The sequence below is a fragment of the Jatropha curcas genome, chromosome 3, assembly GCF_041381405.1.
Source record: "Jatropha curcas cultivar XTBG-Jc1 chromosome 3, XTBG_Jcur_1.0, whole genome shotgun sequence".
In the NCBI taxonomy this organism is placed as follows: domain Eukaryota; kingdom Viridiplantae; phylum Streptophyta; class Magnoliopsida; order Malpighiales; family Euphorbiaceae; genus Jatropha; species Jatropha curcas.
This window is the reverse complement of record NC_143153.1, coordinates 23159623-23178795: the sequence shown is the minus strand read 5'-3', so window position 1 is coordinate 23178795 and position 19173 is coordinate 23159623. Positions and strand designations below refer to the sequence as shown.

At 29.6% G+C, this 19173-nt stretch overlaps 1 protein-coding gene across 1 annotated transcript; it reads left to right on the top strand.

Annotated features, from left to right (window-relative positions):
- Window positions 1–8312: 8312 nt before the first annotated feature.
- On the top strand, window positions 8313–18095 carry LOC105638535 (uncharacterized). Its single transcript, XM_089719274.1, is given in 2 exon segments — window positions 8313–10287; window positions 16308–18095. Coding segments are annotated over 2 exon segments (3285 nt in total). The 5' UTR covers window positions 8313–8583; the 3' UTR covers window positions 17889–18095.
- Window positions 18096–19173: the final 1078 nt, after the last annotated feature.

The window sequence follows — 19173 nt, the reverse complement described above, 5'->3', positions numbered from 1 at the left end:
TTGTCTTTTCAAGGGATGGTGGACCAGTTTTCCCATATTATAAGTGATGTTAATAATATGTAAAATACAGGGCTGAATTATGAATTATTTAAAAAATGAAAGTTGGGCTAGAGATATGAATATACAATATAATTTATTAACGTCATATTACGTGCTTATTGTTTCTAGAATTGGTTTGAAGAAATGGATTCATATGAATTAGGCTTACTATAGGTTTAGGAGGCCTTAAGTTTACTTATGTTCTAGTGCTGGTTTGGCCCAAGTTTTGGACCGTGACACTGAGTTTGATCTTTCGGGAGAATATGGATAATTAGAAAAAACTGTGTGTTTCTATATTTGTTTCAATGCCTTACATGGGGACAGGAGAGGTGGGATAATGGAGAGAATCTCTCCACTATTTTGAAAGTCTCCAAAACGTTTTACTGTTGAGGACTTTTAGGGATAATGGAATCAAGTAGTTTTAGAGTTCGATTTTTAGGATTTATTTATATATATTAATTTATATATTTATCATATTTTTTTATTTTATTATCAATATTCAATGTATTTTAGATAATAACAAAAATTAATACTTTGTGCATATGATTAATAATTTTTGAAGTTTCTTTTTTTTTTGTTAGTTTATGGTTTGAGTAATTGTTTTAATTTATAAAAGCAATATTTATATTTATTGCTTTTAGTTTAATTTGTAAAAGCAATATTAGTGTAGAAGTCTTTTATCATTTTTAAATTTATAGAAAAAGTTTGATTAGTAGTTTTTATTATCATAATTAAGGAATGATAAAAGAGAGAATGACAAATATTATTTTATTCACATATTAATTTATTTATATTTTTCAATCAAATTTAATTTGTATCAATTATTTAGAAATATTAGCTCATACATTGTGAGGGCGTACAATTAATAAAATTTGATCTAATTATACAATTTTACAGAATTGAATTGGTAAAATTGAAATTTACATTTTTCTTTTCAATACAAACATAAAAATTTAGATTTTAAAATAAATTACCTAAAATTGTGTGAAATTCATTTTTTCCAAACGAGAGAGTAAATGAATTTTTATGGATCCAATAGTAGCCAAAACTCTTTGTTGATTTTATTCATTATAATTTTTAAATTAATTAATAATTTAATTAATTAAATTGTACAACATCCTTTACCGGCTCACTACATTTTCAATTAATTAATTAAAATTTTCTGGCAACACAATGCTAGTAACCGCTTATATTTTCCGATAACTTTTATTTTTTTTATTAAAAATATTAGTAGAAAAGTTTGAAGCCTACATTTGTTTTTGAAAAATAATTTATATTAGAAAAATATTATTTAAAGAAAATGTTTTCCTTGAAAATTTTTTCCAAATAAGTTATTTTCTGTTGTTTTATTGCAATATTGAAAATTAGTTCAGAAAATACTGAAATCCTTAATTGATAGCCCATAAAAATATTTATAATGGTAGAAATTTCATGTTTTAAAAATTTAATGTTAAATATCAGAAAAATACAAAAAAAGCAAAATATAATCATCGACCATGACCGTGGTGGTGGTTAATGATGGATGTTGACCATGGTTGTGACCAACGGACATTGCCATTGATGTTGAACGTTGATTGATGGTAATGACCATTAATAATTAATAAATTAAAAAAATAAATATTTATAAGATTATAATAAATTTGTAATACTTGAAAATTGTTTTACTAAACAAAATGTCTTCTTTGACTAGAAAATTGCTGTTGACTTATTTTTTAAATGTTATAAAAAAATTGTGAAAAGTAGTTTGTTGCAAGTTAGTATAAAACCTCTTTGAATTGTGAAAATTGTAAACACGTTGAAGGAAGAAAAAAACATTTTCATGTCTTCTTTTTCTTCATTATTTATTAATTTAGTAAATATTATAAGTTGTGGACTAGTTCGTCGTGCTGTGACCCGATCCATTCACCATTGAACCTAAGAATGATCATGGATTGAATTATGATCGGATTATGCAAAATCCATATCCGATCCGCGAAGATATTCATATATCCATGTCTATATCCGCTCCACTCGAATTGGGATCAGATCAGATCGGATGTCGGAGCGGATCGGGTCATTTCAGATATTATCCATTTTTATTATGTTTAAAAGAAAAATAAAATCAAAATAATTATTTAATAAAAATTCATATTATTTATTGTGCTTGAAAATATAAAAAATTCTTAACAATAATTAAAATATTGTATACTATGACAATTAGGAGAGACTTTAGGCCATGTTTAGTTTGATGTAATCAACCATGTAATGGAGTGGGGATTACATTACATGATTGATTACATTGTTTGGTTAAACTTTTTTTGGACAATGTAATGTAATTGAGATTGCATATGTAATCTTCATTACTTAAATTGATGTATTATTTATTACATAAAAAAATACATGTATTGTTCATTACATCAAACAAATGTAATGGAGAATACATCAAGCAAATGTATGGTCCATACATCAAACTATCCCAATTAAAATTTTACCATTTAAGGCTATTTAACACTACCATCTCACCACCACAACCTCCATCACCGTTGCACTACCACTGCATCACCACCACCACCCCCTCAACCATTATATCACCACCACCACCTTAGCCATCACCACCACCGCTCCATCAAAATCACCACCACTAATCCATCATCACCGTCACCATCACTGCTCCACCAACCTCACCACCACCTCAACCACCACCACCGCTCCACCACTACCCCTAATCCACCACAATCACTCCACCACCACCACCACAACCACTCCACCACCTATGTATTTAGATGTTACATTTTACGTATGCATTTGAATATGTTACATTTCTTTAATTGAATATTGGTGTTGAGCTAATTACAAACAAAGCAACACAAAAATAAAAAGATTTATACAAGGGTATAAAATTTATTATTCAAATAAGATCGATTATTGTTTCCAAATCCGCATAAAAATTGAAATAAATTTCTATTGTTTTAAAAAATAGACAGGCTATGCTTAGAAGTGAGCAATTTGGAACTCAGTTATTTATCAAACTTGTTGTTTGAAAAAAATTATTGTGCATTACTTTGACCAAATAAAAAGAAATAAATTATTTATCAAACTTGTAGTAATTCACATCTTGTTGACATTAGTCTCATATAAAAATTTTACTCTTACGGAATATATGATTCCACAAATAAATGGTAAGTTATTATGTCAAACCAAATTTTATAATTTATTGTTTTCATATAAATAAAATAAAGTATGAACTGAATGATTTCAAATTTATGGAATATATATATATATCTCTTTGATACGGTTATTATTTATTATTTTCATTTGTCAAATATGAAAAAATTATTTGAGGTAATGGTGGTGGTGGAGTAGTGTTTGAGGTAGTGGTGTTGGTGGAGTGGTGGTTGTGGTGGTGGTAGTGGTGAAGGACGGGTGGCGATATGTTTGGTGGTGGTAGTGTTTTATGTTATATATTTACAAACAAACATAAAAATAAAATGGCAATTACATTTTATAAATTCTTTTAATTACATCACCAAACATAGTAATGAAATCTTAATTACATTATATTCCATTATTTTTCATTGCATTACATCTTTGATTATATTGCATTGCATTACATCCAACCAAACATAGCTTTAAAGATTTATTAAGCACAAAAAAAATCATGCGACTGGTCGTAATGTTCGACTTATATTATTTTGTTTGAAGTAGAGATTAAAAAAATGTGAAAATGATGAAATAATTGGAGATAATGATTTAAAATATATGTAAATGGAAAAAAATGAAGAAGAGAACGAATAAAGGCAACTGCACATCTAGAATGATAATCAACAATTTTAGAAATATAAGAAAAAAAATAAAATTATCTTTCGTGAATCGGATTTGGATTAGATTATGCTATATCAGTATCGTATACATATCCACACGAATTTTGTTTTAAAAATTCATATTAAATCCATCACTATTCAGATTGGATTTTGTCCTCTCCATTCGGATTGGATTAGAGCGGACATCTAACGGAACGGTGATTTGATTGTCCATAATTGAACCAAAATATTAGGTGAGATTAAACGAGAGCAAGATCCCCTTTTAGCCGATTTTTCCGACTGGTTCTTTTACGCAGAGGCAGATAATCGATGATGTTTACAAGCAGCCGGAGATGCCTTACTAATTGGCTTCGTCGGCCAATGGGTATTTTTGGTTCCGTTTCTTTTAGTAGTTCTAAAAGCAATACTGATTTGAGAGGTAAAAACAATTCTGATTCATTCCACACCATTGATGATTGTTTAGCGTCCTTTAATTTAAGGAATTTAGTAATCCTCCTTCCCCTATTAAGGAATTTAGTAAATTGTTCTCTGCACTTGTTCGAATGAAACATTATGCTACTGTCATTTCTCTCTCTAAACAGATGGAATGAGCCTCCTTTCATATGCTTAAACTTGAGTTTTAACATTCTCTGTGAACATTGTTGGATTTTGAACAAAGTTTGGCATAATTTTAATCCCTGTTTCTCAGTATTTCATTGCTTTTGGCACTTAGACCATGTGGATTTTGGGTACTGCCTACAGGAACAACCTTCAAGCTTGGTCAGCTTGACATTGTAATGCTTAATCTCCTATATTTTTTGTTCGCTTATGTTATTTTCCCCCAAAACTACTATTTCAATTCCCTTGCTGAAATCCAAAGCGATAATTTTGTTTTGATTAAGCATATTGTGAAAGAGAAGCAAAAAATTCACAATGGCAAAGTTTTCGAGAAGATTATTAAAAATTCCCCCAATAGCAATGTTATTATTATTATTTTTTTTTATGTTTTTGGATAGTTTTGATAGGTTAAAAATATTCAATTGATAATGAAAACATATAGTTTTTGATCCCTCTTTGACATTTCCAATCAAAATTTTCCAAATTTATAAAACCATTTGTTCCAAATTTATGCAAAATAAAAATTTTCTTTTTCTAGTTTTTATTAACATACAAAAAATTATAATTTAACAGTAAATCAAAATTCAAAAAATATATAAAGAAAATTGTCATCGGACAAGTTACGACTAGAGGTTGCTTTCACTCCTTCAAGAAATTTTGACCTTTCGTTGTTTGTTTATGAAGATGACAAGTGATAATGTCACGACCCAAACCACACTAGAATTTAGGTAAACTTAAGACTTTCGAGATTCATAATAAGCTTAACTTATATAATTCTGATTTTTCTAATAAACTTTAAAGACAATAAGTCCATATTATTTTATTTAAATTTCAGTTATGGTCTAATTTCAACATATCAAAATTAAATTAAATTATAACTCGGGCCTAAATAATCAAATCACAACATTCATAATATGAGCTAACTGGTTCATACATATATATAACAGATAACAAAAATTTCATGATAGTATGACACAACCAAATTTGCGGAACTCAATAATAAATACATGTAGGTGCATTTTAAATGTACAATACTTCAAATTATAAATTACTTTTTATAACTTCGTGGAAAAGAATACAGAGCTTATATGGACTAGTAAGAGTCTACTACCTGGAAAAAATAAAATAAAACGACTCGCTTTACAATTCATTGAATAATAATAAATAATATACAGTCTAGCCAATCACACAATTTGCTTCCCAAATTTATGTAATGAGCAAACATCCAATTAAACACATGTTACAGCATCAACATCTACAAACAATATGTCTTCTTAAGTATCATGTGAAGCTTCCAAAGTATGCAGTAATAAAAGTCATGCATGGCATGACCTAGGGTGTCAAGATGGGTTAGCATGTTAGATTTTACACGGATTCGCCTAACACGCGACACGATTAGGGTCAACCTGAACACGACCAAATTTAATAATTGTGTTAAATTTATTAACACGAACACCATGCGAAAATTAGACAGATGATACGAACATAACACGTTTAACCCTTCTAATAACATAAATAGCTTAAGTGAGTCGTGTTGACCTGTATACGACCCACTTAATCTGCTTATAATAATTTTAAATTTGAACCTATTTAACTCCATTCATATTTAAAAATAATTTTTCGTACATAAAATGCATAAATTCTTCAAAATTCATAACTAAAATAAAAAGTAATACAATTTATTAAATATATTTTTACAACATTTTCCTTATTTATTAAATAAGATAAATAAAATTTTCGAAGGTAAAATTGGGAAACTGGAGTCTAAAATTTATTAAATAAATTTTTACAACATTTTCCTTATTTATTTCTTTTCTTTTCTTTTTATTATTCTATATGTCAAAATTAAAATTTTCGCTTATTAAAAGAATATAATTTATATAAGTACATAGTTAGGTTATTTTTTCAGTCAATGCCATTAAATTTTCATTAGAAATGAACAACTTTTTACCAAAATTAAAGTTATAGAGTTTAAAATTGATAAATAAAAATTTAAGGGCACAATGAGTAAAACCCTAAGAATTCAGGGACTAATTTATGCATTTTACCAAAAAAATTGAATATTTAAATTTTTTAAAAATTTTAAGGGAGCCATTGCCTTATTGGCCCACTCTTGGGTCCATCCTGCATCAAAAAATGTATAAACACTATTAATATATTTTTTAATAGTGATATCAAATTTTGAGAATTTAACTAATTGTATTAAAATAAGAAATTAAGTATTTTTTATTTTATATTTATGATTTATTATAAATAATTAATTAATTATTTAAAATATTAATGTATTATATTTATTTAGTGTAGTGTGTCCTAAACGTGTGGATGTCCTACTTTTCTAAAAATTGTTTGTATCACGTATGTTTCCATCTCTTATGTCCTGTGTTCGTGCAACCTAGCTCTTGATATATGAGACTACTAGTATAAAGTAAGTTAACTAACCAAGGTTTTTTTTTTTTATTACTAAGAAAAAATGAAGTATTTTTTTTAATTTATTTTTGTTTCTTTTTTTATTAATGAATGATCAGAAAGAATAAGAAGGAACTAAATTTCTTTCTAGAAAAAACTTTTATTATTTATTTTTTTTGGATATAAAAGAAAAATAAAATTAATAGAAGAAAGACAACACAGAGAGTAAAAAGTTCTAATGATCAATTTTCATCAAACCGTAACTCTAAACGGGTGGAAGAGTTTATTGGATTAAAAAACTCATGAACATGGAACCAAAAAAAAAACATTTGGCCTGGCCGATTTGTTGAATACTGACATTTTTCAGAATTAAATTTAAGAAAAAAAATAAGAAGGAACTAAATTTTTTTTGGGAAAAAACATATGTTACCTATTTTTTTGAATATAAAAGAAAATTAAAATTAATTTTTCTCTATAAATTTATTTTTATAGGTTTTTTATTTTTTATAATTTGAAGAGAAAACTATGAGAATTTTTTTTTCCCTTATATTCTTTTTTTATTTTCAAATAAAATAGTTTTGCTTATTAATATTAATTTAGTTTTTTTCCTCTTATACGATGTTATCTAAAAATATAAAATATCTTATCTTCTTACAATTATTGTCCATTACAAGTTATATTCTTATATTTATGCCAAATAATTGTTCTCCTTATACATGACAATTTAAAAGACTTAGACTTGGTTGTCATTTAAGATAGATTTCTCTGTTTTTATATATTATATAGATAAGAGGGGACTAAATTTTTTTTGAAACAAATTTTTTTTGAACCGAGCATGAGCCATCTTCAGGCTTATTTTAGTTTAATCTTAAAATATTATCTTGTAGCCTTTGATTTTCATCTGCTCAATACCAAGTTGATTTGATTTTATTATGGTTCTGCATTTGGGAAATTTTTATTTTATTTTAGTATGAAGTTGCTATTGAAGGTAAGACCGGTAAAGAATATAAACTAGCAAATAAAAATAAAAGACAATTATTACATATTTAAACATATACAGAGACAAATAAAAAATATAAACTAGTAAATAGTTACCAAATATAATGGGCGAAAGATCTCAAAATTCATGCCAAAAGACAAAATTTGATGAAGTAAAATTAAATATAAATTTGACTTCAATTTTTATTTATTTCCCCTGTAAAATAGGCCCCCTCTAATTTATTTCTTTGCTTAATGGATAATTTGATGATGAAGTCTATATCTAATTCTGATAATTTGATCAAAATGAGCATATATAAAATATCAATTATCATACCAATTTCAAAGTTTTAAAGCACACCAATTGCTTGAATAATGCAAACAGCACTAAATACTTGTATAAGATACAGGAATTGCATAAGAGAATTTTTAATACTAATCAAAAAAATTTGTATTCGTTGACTATTTATTTTCCAAAAAAGAAATTAGTTGAAATCTGGTAGGGGCAATTTTGGGTTTTGAAGAAGTAATCACATTTTGGGTCTGGTTTCATGGTGGGTGGCCGGATCCAATTGTCGTCATTGAAGAAACGAACTCGAAAAAATTAGGTATTAGACTAAACGAGAGCAAAAACTATTTCCTTCCAAAAACTGTTTACGCAGAGGAAGATAAACTGCTTCTCTCTCGCTTTGTGCAGAGGCAGATATCGCTGATGTCTACCAGCAGCCGGAGATGCCTTACTATTTTTCGGGTTCATCGGCCAATGGGTATTTTTGATTCCGTTTCTTATAGTAGTTTTAAAAGCAGTACATATTTGAGAGGTAAAAGCAAATCTGATTCATTCCACAACATTGATGATTGTTTAGCTTCCTTTAATTTGATGCTTCATAGTAATCCTCCTTCCGCTATTAAGGAATTTAGTAAATTGTTCTCTGCACTTGTTCGAATGAAACATTATGCTACTGTCATTTCTCTCTCTAAACAGATGGAAATGTTTGGAATTTCACATGATATTTATTCTTTAAGTATTTTGATTAATTGCTTCTGCCATCTAGACCATGTGGATTTTGGGTACTCTCTTATCGGTAAAATCTTCAAACTTGGTTGTAAGCCCCACATTGTAACGCTTACTACCGTAATCCATGGGCTTTGTAGGGAGGATAAATTTGGTAAAGCCGTGGATTTGTTTGATGATATTGTTGAAAAAGGGTATCAACCCGATGTTTATACCTATACTGTGATTGTGAATGGTCTGTGTAAAATTGGGAAAACCAACATTGCCTTTGGTATTCTGAAAAGGATGGTAGAGAAAGGTTGTGCGCCTGATTTGGTGCCATATAATGCTATCATTGACAGTCTCTGCAAGGATAGATTTGTTACTGAGGCATTAGACCTCTTCTTCAAAATAAAGAGCAAAGGTATCTTACCTGATGTTGTGACCTACAACACCTTAATCCGTGGTCTGTGTATGTCAAGCAGGTGGAAGGAAGCTTTTATGTTCCTTAACCAAATGTTGAGAGCAAACGTCACACCAAATATAATTACCTTCAGTACTTTGGTTGATGGACTTTGTAGGGAGGGAAAGGTTTCAAAGGCTCATGGCGTAGTCAAATTGATGATGCAGGGAGGAATACAGCCTAATGCTATCACCTACAGTTCATTGATGGATGGATATTGTCTACACAACCAAGTGGATCAAGCTAGAGAAATTTTTGACCAGATGGTAAGCAAGGGCTGTACACCTACTGTTGTTACCTACAGCATCTTGATTCATTGTTACTGTAAGAGAAAAAGGATAGATGAAGCAATGCGGCTTCTTGATGAAATGCGTCGCAAAGGCTTGATGCCTGACCATTTCACTTATAGTTCTCTTATACGTGGCTTGTGTAAAGCAAAGAGCCCTTGTGCTGCACATAAGTTTTTCAAGGACTTGTGTGCCAGTGGCTATTCTCCCGACGTGGTGGTGTACTCGGTTTTGATAGATGGCTTTTGTAAGCATAGCTGTCTTGATATGGCATTGGATCTATTTCATGAAATGCAAAAGAAATTATTGAAGCCTAACCTTATTGTCTATAGTACTCTAATTGATGGTCTGTTCAAAGCTGGAAAGGTTAAAGATGCAAAGGAATTGTTTTCTAGACTTTCCATAGAAGGGTTGCATCCTGATGTTTTCACATACACTATAATGGTCAAAGGACTTTGTAAAGAAAGACTATTAGATGAAGCATTAAAGGTTTTTAGGAAAATGGAAGGGAATGGTTGCTCACCAGATGATTGCTCTTATAATGTGATTATCCAAGGATATCTCCGACACAATGATTTGTCCATGGCAACAGAACTAATTGATGAAATGGTTGGCAAGGGGTTTTCTGCAGATGCGACTACTGTGAAGTTGGTAGTAAACAATGATCTGCTTGTGAAAAAGCTACTAAGCTGCTCTAAAAGTTCTCAAGGTGTAAAGTTGAAGTGAGATTTTAAGAAAGAACAATTGTTATACAGTCACAGGAGATGTTGTTCTGTTTTGGGTTATATGACTTAAATTTGTCTCTATTTTCTGCAATTCAATATTTATATTTGTATCAGACTTCTCAAGGTGTAATAGTAATTGATTTTGTTTGCTATCAAGAGAAAAAAAAGTAGTAGTGTTTTTTCTTTTCACTTGTTAAAATCTGCTGTCCAAGAGAATTTCTAATATTTGTTTCCTTACTCTACTTAGCAGAGCTGTAAATAATATAATGTATTTCATTGCAAAAGCTTGTAATAAATTGGCAAATTTTTTGTTGCAGGCTTTTACAATGAAATTTGCATCATACTCTTTAAGTTGAAGACTTTTTTTGAAAAAAATAAATTAAGTTCAATTCTTTTTTAAAAAAAAAAAAATTAAGTTGAAGCATTTTTTAATTTTTTAAGAGTTTTTTTTTTTAAATTATTTCATAAATTTTTAAATTTTAAATTTTGAAAAAAAAAATGTTCTCTACTTTTTTATTTTACAATTATGCGATTCGCTAAAAAATCAGTAAGAGAACTGGCCGGAACCGTCAGTTTTAAAACTGTTAAGGAACTAGAATGGAATCGTAACCGTTCGGTTCCAAACCATAACCGAAACCGTCAATTTTCGGTTCGATTCCAGTTTTAAATTTTTTTGAACAAGAACAGTTGGTTCTGGAACTGGAATTGGCAGTTCCAGTACCATGGCCAGGTCTAACTTCAGCTAAACTCTGCCGCCATGAAAGAAGGTTCGAGTGGTGCTCATAAGGTCCAATAAAGACAACCCACCTCTCTTCATTGCTAAGGCATTTTATTAAAACTCACGCGATGCGCGGAGCAATATTAAACGATGAAATAATTTTTTATAACATCATTCAAAAATAACAAATTTATATAATAAAATGATTATGAAATGCATTATAAAATTGTATCTCATTAAGATATGCCAAAAAAAAGTTGCAATGCTAAGATGTGTCTTTTTAAATATCCTGCCAACCTTTTTATCAAAGTATGCAATAGTAAAAATCATGCATGACATGACAGTTTTTACAAAAACGTTTCATATAGACTTCACAATGTGTTTTATTGTTGAGAAAATTTTGGAGGGTAAAATTAGAAAACTGGAGTCTAAAATTTATTAAATAAACTTTTACAACATTTTCCTTATTTATTTCTTTTCTTTACTTTTTATTATTCTATATGTCAAAACCGAACCGGTGGGAACCGGAAACAGTCCAAATTGGAACCAGAATCGGTGGCCTACGGTTCGGTTCTAATTCCACCAATTTTGGAAATGTGAACCAGCGGTTCCCAGAACCGTTCGGAACAGATGGTTTTTTCAGCTAGTTACAACCAACGATTTGAATCGGCGATTCCAAGTAAATTTTGAATATTAAGCCGGAACCGGCATTTTTTTTCAGATAGTTTCTGAAATCCCCAAATTACCCATCCTAAAAACTAAACACGGCTAATTTCAAAGGTATTTCTGGAAAATTGATTTTTTGGATTTATTATAAATACCTCATTCCATTTACAATCCTCTCATGCAAAATAATCTTTACTTTACAATTTTCTAATTTTCATTCATATATTATTGTCCAAAATATTCAAATAATTTCTTCAAAATCCAATCTCAAATTATTTGTCCAAATTATTGCGAATTAATTTCTTCAAATTTTAATCTCTAATTATTCTCTCTAATTTTTTTATTTAATTTTCCAAGTTACATATTATTTTCCCGTAATGGCAAGTAGAGGAAACTTAAGTTCTGCTAAGGGCAAGGGAAAGATTGGAGAAAGACAATATTCATTTATCCTTACAAACGATATCTTCGATTTCATTCTCGACTAATATAAATAAATTAAATTTAGGCATTTTTAAACAAAAAACAAATTAAGTTGAAGACTTTTTTTTTAAAAAAAAAAGATTAAGTTCAAGTCTTTTTTTTAAAAAAAAAAAATTAAGTTCAAGTCTTTTTTAAAAAAAGTAAATTAAGTTCAAGAATTTTTTAATTTTTTAAGAGTATTTTTTTTATAAATTATTTCATAAATTTTTAAATTTTAAATTTTCAAAAAAAAATGTTCTCTACGTTTTTATTTTACAATTATGCGATTCGCTGAAATATCGGTTAGAGAACCAATCGAAATCATCATTTTTGAAACAATTGAAGAACCAGAACCAGAACTGTAACTATTCGGTTCCAAACCATAACCGGAACTATCAATTTTTGGTTCGGTTTCAATTCCAAATTTTTTAAAACCGGAACAAGTGGTTTTGGAACCGGAACTGGCGATTTCGGAACTGTGGCCAGGCCTAACTTCAGTTAAGCTCTGCCGCCTTGAAAGAAGGTTCGGGTGGTGCTCATAAGGTCCAACAAAGGCAACCCACCTCTCTTCATGCTAAGGCTTTTTATTAGCCTATCTCTCATAATCGATGGAACGACAATGCACATTATTAAGGCATTTTGTTAGAACCCACACGATGCACAGAGTAATATTAAACGATGAAATAATCTTTTATAACATCATTGAAAAATAACAAAATTGTATAACAAAATGATTATGAAATGCATTACAAAATTGTATATCATTAAGATATGCTAAAAAAAAGTTGCAATGCTAAGATGAGTCTTCTTAAATATCCTGCCAAGCTTTTTACCATGCAATAGTAAAAGTCATGCATGACATGACCTAGGGGTGTCAAAATTGGTTGCGTGTTAGGTTCGACATGGATTTGCCTAACACGTGACATGATTATGGTCAATCTTACGACCAATTTAATAATTGTATTAAATTTATCAATACAAACACGATACGAAAATTAGACAGGTGACACGAATACAACACGTATAACCGCCGAATATCATAAACAGCTTAAGTGAGTCGTGTTAACTCATATACAACCATTGACCTGTATACGACTCATTTAACCTGCTTATAATATTTTTAAATTTCAAACATTTAACTCCAACCATATTTAAAAATAAATTTTCGTTCATAAAATGCATAAATTCTTCAAAATTCATAACTAAAATAAAAAAGTAATACAACAATAAAATTTAAATAAGTTTTAGTTGGAGTATTTATATCGAACACTAAAAGTACCTCTTTAATCTTAAATCAACGGGTCACTTGTCTAACCCGTGTGTTAATTCGCGACACGAGACGTTTATATTCGCATTATAAATGGATGACTCGTTTATGATACGAACTCGTTTAACCTCAACTTTAATCTATTTATTTCGCATGTTAGACGATTTGTGTTTGCATATTATGATCTATTTTGACACTCCCTAGTATGACCTGCATCAGGGACATGCCTAAAAAATTGGTTGAGGGGGCCCAATTATAAATTGAAGAACATTATTGGAGAAAGAAAATAAAAATCCATTGAAAATTTCTAATCTTCTATTCATTGAAAATTTTGTGCAGCTAATATGATAAAAATTAAAGACCTTAATTACAAAAACGTTTTATATAGAATTCACAACTTATTTTATTGTTGAGAAAATTTTGGAATGTAAAATTGAAAATTTTGAGTCTAAAATTTATTTAGTCTAAAATTTATTAAATAAATTTTTACAACATTTGCCTTATTTATTTCTTTTCTTTCCTTTTTATTATTCTATATGTCAAAATTAAAATTTTCTCTTATTAAAAGAATAGAATTTATGTAAGTTCATAGTTAGGTTATTTTTTCAGTCAATGCCATAAAATTTCCATTAGAAATGACCATCTTTTTACCAAAATTAAAGTTATAGAGTTTAAAATTGATAAAGAAAAATTTAAGGGCACAATGAGTAAAACCTTATGAATTCATGGACTAATTTATGCATTTTACCAAAAAATTGAATATTTAAATTTTTTTAAAAAAATTTCAAAGGGGCTCATTGCCCCCTTGGCACACTCTTGGGTCCTTCCCTGACTTGCATAAAAAAATACACACACTATTAATGTATTTTTTAATAGTGATATCAAATTTTGAGAATTTAACTAATTATATTGAAATAAGAAATTAAGTATTTTTTATTTTATGTTTATGATTTATTATAAATAATTATTTATTTATTCAGTGTAGAGTGTCCTAAGCGTGTAGATATCCTACTTTTTTAAAAAATTATTCGTATCACATATGTGTCCTATTTCTCATGTCTCATGTCCATAGAACCTAACTTTTGATATATGAGACTACTCCATAAACTAAGATAATCGATCAAGGTTTTTTTTATTACCAAGAAAAAATGAATTTTTTTTTAATTTGTTTTTGTTTCTTTTCTTATTATTGAATTATCAGAAAAAATAAGAAGGAACTAAATTTCTTTTCAGAAAAAACTTCTATTATTTATTTTTTTGGATATGAAAGAAAAATAAAATTAATAGAGGAAAGAAAATGCAGAGAGTAAAAAGTTTTAATGATCAATTTTCATCAAACCGTAACTCTAAAAAGGTGGGAGATTTTATTGGATAAAAAAACTCATGAACATGGAACAAAAAAATTTAGGTCTGGCCAATTCGTTGAATACGGACATTTTTAGAACTAAATTTAAGAAAAAAATATGAAGGAACTAATTTTTTTTCCAAAAAAAACTTATGTTACTTATTTTTTTTGGATATAAAAAGAAATAAAATAAAATTTTCTTTATAAATTTATTTTTATAGTTTTTTATTTTTCTTCTAATTTAAGAGAAAATTATGGAAATTTTTTTCCCTTATTTTTTTTAATTTCCAAATAAAATAGTTTTTGCTTATTCCTATTAATTTAGTTTTTTTTTCTTTTTTTTTCTCTTATTTGATATTATTTGAAAATATAAAATAACTTATCTTCTTACAATTTATGTCCATTACAAGTTAGATTCTTACAATTATGCCAAATAATTGCTCTCTTTACTCATATCAATTTGAGAGACTTACACTTGGCTGTCACAAGGTAGACTTCTCTGTTTTTATATATTATATAGAAAATAAGGTTTTTTTTGGAATAAATTTATGTTACCTATTTTTTTTTTTGGATATAAAAGAAAAATAAAATTAATTTTTCTCTACAAATTTATTTTTTCCTCCTACGTGACATTATTTGAAATTATAAAATAATTTATCTTCTTACCATTGTTGTCATTACAATTTATCTTCTTACCATTATACTAAATAACTACTCTACTTACACTTGATAATTTTAGAGACTTATACTTGACTGTCATTTAAAATAGACTTCTTTGCTTTTATATATTATATAAACGTGCAACACCAGATACTTTTTTTCCAAATCTAATAATATACCTTCCAATAGAAAATTGGAGCCCAACACAAATCATGTTAGGTTTCAATTGTATTTTTATTATTTATTATTTTATTTTTGGTTTGTATATGAATGGTGTATTTGAGCTGATTATGAATCATCATCAGGCTTATTTTAGTTTAATCTTAAAATATTATTTCGTAGCCTTTAATTTTCGCATGCTCAAAACCAAGTTGATTTGAAGGATATTTAATCTTAAAATTTTATACTTTCATTAATTTTATATTTCATTCAATTTCTCACTCTTTTACGAATTTATAGAACTCGATAAATAAAGCGTATTAAATGGAACTTTGATAAATAACCAAGTCCCTTTGTAAACCAAAAAAAGAAGCTTACTAATTTATTAATTTATTAATTTAAAAAAATGGAACCAAGTTCCTTTTTCTTTATTTATTAATTTAATAAATATTATAAGATATGGACTGGTTCCGTGATGTTGTGACCCGATCCATTCACCGTTGAACCAAAATATTAGGTGAGATTACGAGAGCAAGATCCCCTTTTAGCCAATTTTCCGACTGGTTCTTTTACGCAGAGGCAGATGTTTACTAGCAGCCGGAGATGCCTTACTAATTGGCTTCGTCGGCCAATGGGTATTTTTGGTTCCCTTTCTTTTAGTAGTTCTAAAAGCAGTACTCATTTGAGAGGTAAAATCAATTCTGGTTCATTCCACAACATTGATGATTGTTTAGCTTCCTTTAATTTAAGGAATTTAGTAATCCTCCTTCCGCTATTAAGGAATTTAGTAAATTGTTCTCTGCACTTATTCGAATGAAACATTATACTACTGTCATATCTCTGTCTAAACAGATGGAAATGTTTGGGATTTCATTCGTTTTTTGCTCTATTAATATTTTGATTAATTGCTTCTGCCATCCAGACCATGTGGATTTTGGGTACTCTCTTATCGGTAAAATCTTCAAACTCGGTTTGAAGCCTAATATTGTAACGCTTACTACCTTTATCCATGGGCTTCGTAGGGAGGATAAATTTGGTGAAGCTGTGGATTTGTTTGATGATATTGTTGAAAAAGGGTATCAACCCAATGTTTATACCTATACTGTGATTGTGAATGGTCTGTGTAAAATTGGGAAAACCAATGTGGCCTTTGGTGTTCTGAAAAGAATGATGGAGGAAGGTTGCGACCCTAATGTGGTGTCATTTAATGCTATCATTGACAGCCTCTGCAAGGATAGATTTGTTACCGAGGCATTAGACCTCTTCTTGAAAATAAAGAGCGAAGGTATCTTGCCTGGTGTTGTGAACTACAACACCTTAATCCATGGTCTGTGCATGTCAAGCAGATGGAAGGAAGCTTTTATGTTGCTTAACCAAATGTTGAGAGCAAACATCACACCAAATATAATTACCTTAAGTACTTTGGTTGATGGACTTTGTAAGGAAGGAAAGGTTTCAAAGGCTCATGGTGTAATCAAATTGATGATGCAGAGAGGACTATAACCTGATATTATCACCTACAGTTCATTGATGGACGGACATTGTCTACACAACCAAGTGGATCAAGCTAGAGAAATATTTGACCTGATGGTAAGCCAGGGCTGTGCACCTACTGTTGTTACCTACAACATCTTGATTCATTGTTACTGTAGGAGAAAAAGGATAGACAAAGCAATGCGGCTTCTTGATGAAATGCCTTGCAAAGGCTTGATGCCTGATAATTTCACTTATAATTCTCTTATACATGGCTTGTGTAAAGCAAAGAGCCGGTGGGCTGCGCATAAGTTTTTCAAGAACTTGTGGGCCAGTGGCTATTCTCCCAACGTGGTGGCGTACTCGGTTTTGATAAATGGCTTTTGTAAGCATAGCTGTGTTGATATGGCATAGGATCTATTTCATGAAATGCAAAAGAAATTATTGAAGCCTGACCTTGTTGTCTATAGTAACCTGATTGATGGTATGTTCAAAATTGGAAAGATTAAAGATGCAAAGGAATTGTTTTCTAGACTTTCCATAGAGGGGTTGAAGCCTGATGTTTTCACATACACTATAATGGTCAAAGGATTTTGTAAAGAAGGATTACTGGATGAAGCATTGAAGGTTTTCAGGAAAATGAAAGGGAAGGGTTGCTTACCAAATAGTTGCTCTTATAATGTGATTATCCAAGGATATCTCCGACACAAAGATTTCTCCATGGCAGCACAACTTATTAATGAAATGGTTGGTAAGGGGTTCTCTGCAAATGCCAGCAGCACGGAATTGGTAGTAAATTTAATTTCGAGCGAGAAAGATTCCGCTTTTACAAAAGTTGCTAAGCGGCTCTAAACGTTCTCAAGGTGTAAGTGCAAAGTGAGATTTTAGCATAGAACATTTGTTATATAATTGCCACTTGTTAGTTAATATTACAATTTCACACAAAATGATAAATTGTGTAATCAAATGACACCATTGTCATTCTCTTTAGTTTAGTATGAAATAAGCTTAGTTTCGATACAGCAAGACAACATACATAAAATAGAAACAAATTTTTAAGATTTTCTCATAATGTCATGAGATATTCTTTAGGCTCAAATTATGCAGATTTATTTTTGATCTGCATTTGAAACTGCTCTTTTTGGTCTACAGATACATTCAAGTTATGGATTTTCCATAAGAAGATCCTTCGGTCCTGAAACCTGCTTGATCTTTTGTTCCTGGCAATGGACGTTTCCTTTGCCTATAATTTGGAGAAAACTCACTAAGTAGCTTGTGTTCTGTTTAAACTGTGTTGTTCATTAAACAGACAAGCGGTAAATGCATTGTTTCAATTTCCAATTAACTTCCATCTCAGCAGGACAGAAAAAGTTCAAATTCTGCAGATGCGATCTACTCCTTTCGAAGCAAACAGGAAAAGTGAGAGATGGAAATCCTAGTACAAAAAATTAATCTCCTGCACATTACACGAAGGTGAGGATCCTTCTTTCAGCTGTTGATATTCAAATTTCAAGCTTATCAAATAATTTTCAGAGGTCCTTTTCTGCAACAAAAAAAACCAAAATCAGGCAATATATGAAAAGTGAGATAATTGTCTTGTGATGCCATAAGAATCTCCGGTCCTCAATAGCTCTGGCCATTTTACCTGAATATGATGGAGTAAATAATTCCATATATATATAAATAACTTCGCACATATACAGAGTATAATAAAAATAAAACCACATAGCTTCCCACATAGCTCCATAATAGGCTGCGAACTTAGCTTGCATAGTAGAAGACGATACTATTGTCTCATCGGTCTGCTTAGCACTTTTCCAAGATATAGCTTCGCCATCTAACATAAAGATTAGTCTATTGGCTCTTTCAAAAAAAAAAAAACTATACACCCCGGTCCTGGCTAGTATTTTTCGGTAAGAATATATCCGGATGTGGCTTTCAATCATCTGAGTGACTAACAAAACTAGAATGTGTATTTGCTAACAATTCCGGGTGCTCAACTTTTTTTGTATGTAACATATAATTTTTTTTTTTCTTTCATCTTTTATTTCAAACAAGAAAATAAGATAAATTTGTGTAAAATCCACCGAATTTACTGAACTGACACAACAAAAATATTCAGTTTGATTCTATTTCG